The sequence below is a fragment of the Physeter macrocephalus genome, chromosome 14, assembly GCF_002837175.3.
Source record: "Physeter macrocephalus isolate SW-GA chromosome 14, ASM283717v5, whole genome shotgun sequence".
NCBI classification, from domain to species: Eukaryota; Metazoa; Chordata; class Mammalia; order Artiodactyla; family Physeteridae; genus Physeter; species Physeter macrocephalus.
In genome coordinates this window covers 113,547,621-113,555,683 of record NC_041227.1, presented here as the reverse complement: position 1 = coordinate 113,555,683, position 8,063 = coordinate 113,547,621, and the positions used below count along the sequence as shown (strand labels likewise).

At 51.6% G+C, this 8,063-nt stretch overlaps 2 protein-coding genes across 2 annotated transcripts; both read right to left on the bottom strand.

Annotated features, from left to right (window-relative positions):
* Positions 1–123: 123 nt before the first annotated feature.
* LOC102993871 (ATP synthase subunit g, mitochondrial-like) lies at positions 124–1,261 on the bottom strand. Its single transcript, XM_055089793.1, has 2 exons — positions 1,222–1,261; positions 124–554 (listed from the first exon to the last, which is right to left on the bottom strand). The coding sequence occupies exons 1-2, from the start codon at positions 1,259–1,261 to the stop codon at positions 211–213; spliced, it is 384 nt and encodes a 127-aa protein (XP_054945768.1). The 3' UTR covers positions 124–210.
* Positions 1,262–1,775: 514 nt separating this feature from the next.
* GIP (gastric inhibitory polypeptide) lies at positions 1,776–5,743 on the bottom strand. The gene is made up of 5 exons (XM_007109408.2): positions 5,653–5,743; positions 4,270–4,416; positions 3,623–3,712; positions 2,782–2,883; positions 1,776–1,871 (listed from the first exon to the last, which is right to left on the bottom strand). The coding sequence occupies exons 1-5, from the start codon at positions 5,736–5,738 to the stop codon at positions 1,862–1,864; spliced, it is 435 nt and encodes a 144-aa protein (XP_007109470.1). The 5' UTR covers positions 5,739–5,743; the 3' UTR covers positions 1,776–1,861.
* Positions 5,744–8,063: the final 2,320 nt, after the last annotated feature.

Below are 8,063 nucleotides of genomic sequence, written 5' to 3'. Positions count from 1 at the left end.
ATTGCAGGCTAAGCAAAGACATGCATTTAGAGCTGTATTAATGTATTAAAGCAAAAGACAACCCAACTTAATATCAAGAGAAATTGTGACCTTCCATGTAATGCTTGACAGAGAAAACACTGATTTTGACACATTGTCTTATTTTATTCAAATAGCAGTCTGCTCACACACGGTCCAAGAACACCCAAATAACAGAGCAAAGATTGGTCTTCAAACATTATAGCCAATGATGCCACGCTTGCCTATGATCTCGCCAACATAAAACCACATCCACACCTCAGTGGCCACCAAACCATTCAGTAGAGCTTCCTTAACTGTAAGCTGTTTGAAGCTACCAGTTTGAGCACTATTGATAATTTTTTTCAAGCTCTGAATAGCTGTAGGGATCTCAGCAGGGGTTGGAGGAACCAGCTCAGCCTTGGCATAGTGCCAAAATGTGGCCAATCGAGGCTTCGAGTAAGTCACAGCAGCGCTGACCAGCGCCGGGGCCTTCTCCGCGAGGTTACGGACAAACTGGGCCCTGGTTCTAAGACGGAAAGCCCGTCGCGCCGACTCTACCCCAGTGTTTTTAAACTGAGGTTTAAGTGTGCGAATAATAATAACAAAAGCTAACTTTTGTTGACCACTTACTTTGTGCCAGGCATTATTTTAAAATACTTCAACCCTATGAAGTGAGTACTTTTTAATCTTTTCCAGACAGCAAACTGAGCTTCAGAGAGAGAGGAGCTAACTTGCCAAGCCACAGACCTAGAGAGTCATTTGAATCTAGGTGTGTTTGACTCTAGTATGCTAAAATATGACTAGATCAAGGGGAGAGGAGGGGACATTAGGCAAAGGTAACCTAAACTAAGCGGGAAAGAGAGACAGCCTTGCCTTCTGTGGATGCAGGGCACTGGGAGAAGGCAGCATGCCGAGGTGGAAAAACATTGAAACACCGGAAGAAAGGGGTATTGACCTTTGGACAAACTGAGTTCTCCCACTTTCCCTTCACCTTCACTGGCAACTCCCTAGTGTGAAATCTGGAATCCGGTAAGAGCCTCTTCCACATTCATCCCTCTTCATCTCCATATAATTCTCACCATCATCAGTGTGATGGTTCGGGGATGCAAATAGATCTTCTCTGACCTGCCCCTGCTTAAAATCCTTCAAGTACTTGTCCTTGGCACTGAGGATAAAATCTCAAAGCTTTAACATGGCCTTTGAGGCCCTGCCTCTGCCCACCTGCCCAGTCTCTACTTGTGCCGTCCTCACTGTTGCCCATTTTGCTGTGCAACGATAGCACTGGCTAATATTTATTAAGGCTCCCGTCACCCTTTGGCCATTTTATCCTTCAAATCTCACTCAGCTTAAACGTCATTTTCTCAGAGAGGCCCTCCTGACTGCCCACTCCACCTAGATGAGGCTTCTCTGTCCTCTCACAGCTCCCTAGTGTTTCTTCACAGAACTCTGCATGTTATGTAATTATTAATGTGTTTGTGTGTTTAAAGATTAAGGTCCATCTCCACCACTAGACTGTAAACCCCTTGGGGACAAGGATTGTCTCTGTTTCCATCATTGCTGTACACCCAGTGTTCAGCACAGTCTCTGCCTGTGTTAAGTTTCCAATAAGTGTTCGTGGCAACAACAGATGAATTAACAGATGGGTAAGGGCCATACCTCCTTTTCACTGGGTGGTGCACACACAAAGACAAATGTACAGTTTAGTGCTCAGTAGACACGTGAATATGTTTTGACAATGGGCACAAAGATTTATTTCAGCTTGAACTTGGTTTGGTTTCTTTGGGGTATCCTGGGGTGGAGCTGAGGCAGGAGCTGAGTAAGTGAAGGACAGAGTCCAGTTCTGAGCTGGGTTTGGTCAGAGTCACTGAAACCTGTGCAGAGTGGAGAGAGGAGTGGAGCAGTGGAGAGAAAGGTCGGTATCAGCTTAAACGCAGCAAAGTAAACGTATCCTGGCACCCAGCCATAGTTCAACTGCTCCTGCCTCCAAATTACCTCTCTAATTATAAGTAATCAAAATGATTCCAAAAAGCACAGAGACTGTTCCCCACTTTCCTGTGGAGATTTTCTCATACTCTCTTCTCCATTGTTCAGGTCACATGCCTCTCTTCCTTCTAAGCCTCTTACAGGAAGCCATCCCAGATTTGTTCCCTCAGTCCCTCAACTTCCCAGCACCGAAGTCGGAATTTGTTTTGGTTTCTGTGCCTTGGTGTCTGCATCTTAAATGAGTGTCCTGTCTCACCATTCGGGTGGGTGGATCTCTCCATGGTATTGAGCCATCCCTTGCTTCTGAGACATAATAGATTGAAAGACTTCCTAGCTTAGGAGGAGGATTTGAGGACTATGGAGACCAGCAGCAGCTACAGAGAAGGGCAACATGCCTCCAACTCTAGGGGTTCCATCACTGAGAAGGTGCCATGGCACAACGGTACCAAGGAAAAGCTAAGGTTAGGATGGGCTCGGGTGGGTAGGGCAGGTGAGAGCAGCATCTCACCTGGAGGAAATTGAGGAAGAAGGGCAAGTGGTACCAATAACTGTCAAGGTTACCAAACTCTTAGTACGCTGCAGATGTTGATTTCAGCCTTTTCCTTGAATTATCTTATTTAAACCCCACCAAATCCCATGAAGTGGTTTAAGTAGCCCCAATTTTCACAAAAACCCCAAGGTTCAGAGAGTCTAAGTAATTTGTTAGCATGTGTTGAGGTGAAGATCTGAACCCATGTCTGACCCCAGAGTGCAAGCTCACAACCACTATGCAAGATGCCAAAGCTACCAGACTCCCACCTGAGCCTGCAGAGCTCCATCTGATCCACTATCCAGGACAGCAGCTCTCGAATCAGTAAATCCTTCAGCAAATCGTCATCACTGGGGTTCTTGGGTAGGGAGCTACAAAGGAGAAAGCCTCAGGCAGGCGCCTTTAGCCTGGGCACCACCCAGAGAGAGTAAATACCGGACCTGGGACTCCAATGTGGTGGGACAAGGTGGGGTGGGGGTGGGGTGTACAAGTCAACACAGCTGCCTCTCAGTTGTCTCAGCTTTCAAAGCTCCACCCAGACCTGTCGGCCAGGGAATATAAGCTCTTCCATACAGGCAAAGACAAACAATTCTGGTGGGAGACATCCCACCCATCCACCTCTCCAAGTGTCCCAGAGTGCATTCCAAAACCCCAAGAGATTACTTTGGGAATATTCACTCTTTAGAAGGGTCTGTGTCATCAATTCCTCATCTTCCTACAGAGACGGGGTAACTGATTTCAGGGCACTGGCCTTCAGAGGGTCCCAGTTTCACAAAAGCCTTCCTGAAGTTTGGCAGGCAGAAGTGGAGAAGCCAGTTTCCGAGGTCTCTTTTGTGCCCCACTCCTGGACTTGGTGACTCTGCACACTAAGTCATCAATCTTAGAAACTCTGGCCCCAGATTCCCTCCCAGGACCCCCACCCCCATTCCTCCCAGGCTTTCCCTTAGGCTTGGACTGACCTCCAGGAGTTCTGTGAAGACCCCTCTTTGAACTCTGAGTAAAAGGGGATGCTTATCTGGGGCCTAGCCCTGCTCTGGAGTCTGGGAGAGGGAACAATGAGGTGGGGTCAAGAGGCCCCACCCCGACCCCTTCCCCCGTGGGCTGACTCACCCCTGCTGCTCCCTTGCCTCCTCCTTCCCGTTAGTTTGATGGGCCAGCTCTAGGGCCCGGGCCTCCCTCTGGGTGATGTTGTGTTTCCAGCTGGTAAAATAAAGATTAGGGAGTGGGTGGGGCCAGGGGAGACTCCAGATGGTCTCCAGTCCAAAGAAGCTCCAATCTTTTGGTACCTCAACCCAAGGAGCAGAGGGTACCTCTTTCTCTACTCAGCCTCCCCACTGCTTGTCTTCAGCTATCAGTGACAAGCTTTTCAGAAGCTACCATGCTGGCCAAACAGTGAGGGCAGGGGAAAAGATTTTGCATAGAGAAGAACGATGAAAGCAGTTTATCCTATTTCCAAAGTCTGAAGCTGCCACCGCCAAATAGTCACTGACAGCAATTCAGCTCCGCTGGTTCCTCCCCAGCCTCCCGGGGATCCTCTGTGAGTCCCATACATCTTCCCGACCCCTCCTCTTAGAAGAAAAGGATTGGAAAATTGCCCAAATCCTGCCCCACCCCCCGACCAGACTGCTGCCTGAGCCAGGGTCCCAGGCAGGGCCGCCATGTGGTCCAGCTCCCCAGCAGCACCTAAGCGAAAGGTGCCACCTGACCTTGTGCATCACACGGGGCCCCGGGGGCAGGGAAGGGCACGCATGACTCACTTGCTCTTCTTCCCCTTCTGTGCCAGCAGCCAGTTCACAAAATCTTGTTGGCGGATCTTGTCCATGGCGATGCTATAGTCACTGATGAAAGTGCCCTCGGCGTACCTGGGGCCTCGTGGTTGGGAGCCGCTGGCCTTAGTGTGGAACCTGAGGGGCAGGGAGGGGAGAGAGAGGGAAACCAGGATGCCATAGAAGGAGCAGAGGGTGCGAAGGTAAATGATTGTCACCAGCAGGAGGCTGATATTTGGAAAGGAAGCAGCCCATTTCTAGGGAGTCAGTTTTTATGGAGACACCCTCTTGTCCATGCATCAAGCCCCTGGGGCTTTATCCTCATCTCAAGCACCCACTTCCAGCATCCTCAGTGTTTGAGGCTCTGCTTCTGGGCAAAGATCAGGGGTCCCCCTCATCCCTAAGGACTGAGACACAGTTTTCTCCTTTGCTCCTCTTGCCCTGGCCCCACCAGATTCAGTTCTTTGGTTCTCAGTTTCCTAACAATAGTGAGTTCTCATATAACAGCACTTACTATGAGTCAGGTCCTCTACAAGCCCTTTAATAGAGAAACGTACTAAATCCTCACAGCACCCCAAGGAGGTAGACACTATGTATATCTCCCTTCGGTAAGTGAGGAAACCACCGTGCAGAGAGATTAACTTAGCACACAGTGTAGGTAGGATCCAGGGTTTACCCCCAGGTAGTCTGGGTCCAGGTCTATGGTCTTTAACTTCTGCGTGATGTTGTCTGTCCTTGTATACATGCGACAGCTGCGTCTCAAACTTAGCCAAGTTGACAGGGGCATATGGCTTGTCCTTGCATATGAGAAGGCCTAACTCGACTCAGACACGTCTCTCTTGGTCTCCCCAACACACAACAGAACCCCCTGCTATATTCATTCATAATCTTCTCTGCCTTTTCCTCACAGCGCTCATGACAGTTTGAAGCTTGCCTAGATGGTTCTTCGTCTGCTTTCCCCTTGGGCCTATATGCTCCACAAGGGCAGGTGGCATTTGTGGACCACTCTTCAGGTATATCCCTTGTGCCTGGCACACAGGAAGCCTGCTGTAAAATTTGATCAAATGCACACATAAATGACTGGTTAAGGCTTTCATTAGGAAGGGAGATGCTATCATCTACTTCAGACACTTAACCACTGAGAAGTCCTTCCGGAGATCTAAGCACAATCTCTCCAGCTACAACAGTAGCTCGTAAAAAAGACTCCCTGGTTCTAGCCTCACCCTGTACTCAGACTGCCGAAAGGTTTTTTTCCATCGAGCATCTTTCCTCTTGGCCTGGGATTCCTCCCTTTCTCACCTCCCCCTTGAAAATAGAACCCAGTCATCCCCCAGCCTCCTCCCCGGCACCTGACCCCTTCCTTCTCACCCTAACCTGGAGTGACCTTCTTCCTTCTCTCCTAGCACCAATGCCAGGAGCAGGGACACCAGCAGCAGAGAGAAGGTCTTCATGGCCACCATCTTCCAATGGTTATTTCCCGAGCTGAGAGAGAAAAGGACCAGCATGACGTGGAAGCCCTGTGCTGAGGAAGCAGGCAATATGGCCGCGCACTCCTGGTGCCCCAGAGCCTGTGGGGAGTCTGAAAGCTGGCGGGCCCTGTGCCCTGGGAGTTGGAGCTTTTCTAAGAGGCTAGAGCAACACCTTGGGGATGGTGGGAGGAGCTGGCATTAGAGTTAGAAGGGACATTAAGGCTTCCCTGGTGGCGCAGTGGTTGAGAATCCGCCTGCCGATGTAGGGGACACAGGTTCGTGCCCCGGTCCGGGAAGATCCCACATGCCGCGGAGCGGCTGGGCCCGTGAGCCGTGGCCGCTGAGCCTGCGCGTCCGGAGCCTGTGCTCCGCAACGGGAGAGGCCACAACAGTGAGAGGCCCGCGTACCGCAAGAAAAAAAAAGAAGGGATATGGAGCCTGGATGAGGGTGGACCTGCTTCTTGTTTTTTAGGTGGAGTCTGAGTGGGGTGGGAGGAGGGTAGCAGGGGGGCGATCCTGGCAGGAGAAAGCAGTGAAGGCCTGTGTGCCTGGACGGCCCCCTTCCTGACCCCTGTGGCTAGACATCACAGGCATGTGGACTGGCACGATTCTCCCTTCAGAGCCTCCAAAGTTCACACCAGCCAGCCTTCCAGCTCTCAGATTGGCTGTCACCTAAATCTTCGCAGCCCTCTTGGCCTGAGTGAAAACCATAAGTAGAACCCCTACCCCCCAGCCTTCACTATCCCCACTCAGGGATGTTCGACGCTGCTACCGAGGACAAGCCCTGTTTCATCAGGGCATCTTCAGCAGAGACGAAGAACAGTAAGGAACCTTCCTCCCAAGCCCTGAACACCAAAGCTAGCTCTAGAGATGTGTGGATCTTTCTGCGTCGTCACCCGGGTGTTAAAGGAACCCTCAGCCCCACCTGTTCTTTCTTTCACGGAGGAAAAGAAAGTGAGGGGCTAGGGTGCCGAACACCTCAGGGGTGCCAAGACCCACCTCCTCTCCAGTGTGCTGTCCACGTCCACGTCCACCCCCATCCCAGATGCTCTCTTACCAGCCTTCCTTTCCGGCTCTCCCAGAAGAAGGATAGGGCAGGGGTCTCCTCCTCCCTTCTGGCTCTTTGGAACCTGTCTCAAGAAAGTCTGCCCCTGCTCCTTTATATCCAGACATCACAGACCTACTGATTAGCCTAAAAGCATCTTATCTCGAGAAATTGATCCCACAGCTCCTGCCACATTAAGTCCATTTTACACGTAATAAAGTTGCCCTTTCCACCTGAACTGCGCTAATTGGTAATTAACATTTGGGTATCTCCAGCTGCACTCTGGGCCTGGCCTGTGGGCAGGGTACCTTAAGTGCCCTTTTCTTCTTCCCCCTCCTCCTTTCTGGGCAGGGGAGCCCAGTATTCCCCCACTTCCTTTATAGGTGCCCTCGGTTAGAAAGGATGGGTGCCCTTGGTGAGGGCAGGCTTGGGTAGGGTGGCACTAACTGGGGGGGAGGGGGCACTGCCATAGACATTAGACTACTCCTGGGTCAGAGAGAGAGGGGCCACAGTGGCCCGCGGCTTTGTCAATGTGGCAGTGTCTCCAGCTCCATATCTAGGGGGTGTCCAGCTGCCTGGGGAAAGGGTGGGAGAGTGATGGAGCAGAGGGTTGAGGGAACATGAAGGATGGGGGTTTCCTGGTGGTAGCTGGTGAACTGAGAACTTCTACTCAAGCTGCCTTCCTGCTGAGGGGCAGGCGGAGTGGGGAAAAGAGGCACGTGTACACCGTGGGGACGCAGAGGAAGGCGGACCAGCTGCAACTCTAACTGTAAAGATTATGAGGTCCAAGCCTCTCTCCTCCAATGCTCTGCTCTCCTGTAAGAGAGAAGTATATGCCCCTGTATTTTGACATCAGATTGGGGCCTCTGAGGCTGCGCTGTGCCTCGATCAGACCCGGGGCCCTCACTCAGGTCAGGGCTGGGAACCAGGGCTGTCTGCCCCATCGCACGGAGGCTTCCTGAGGCTAAGGGCCGTGTCTGACCCTCAGACTGGAGACTCCTTGAGGTGCACCCTTTGCCTTTCTCCAAGCACTTAGTGCATGGCTCTGTCCCCAGGGGCTCTCAGTCCGGAAGGGGCAGGGCACAGCCTGCACGTTTGGCCGACCCCCAAGGCCGCCTTCCCAGGCTCTTCCTTCTCCACTCTCTGTGGGTACTTTGAACCCTAAACAGCCCCGCTCCTGCCCTGCCTGTTAGCTGCAGGGCTGAGTAAAGGCCACTTTCCTTTCCAGGTCAACTCCCCAGCCTGGGAGCTGGTCCAGCATGAAATTAAGT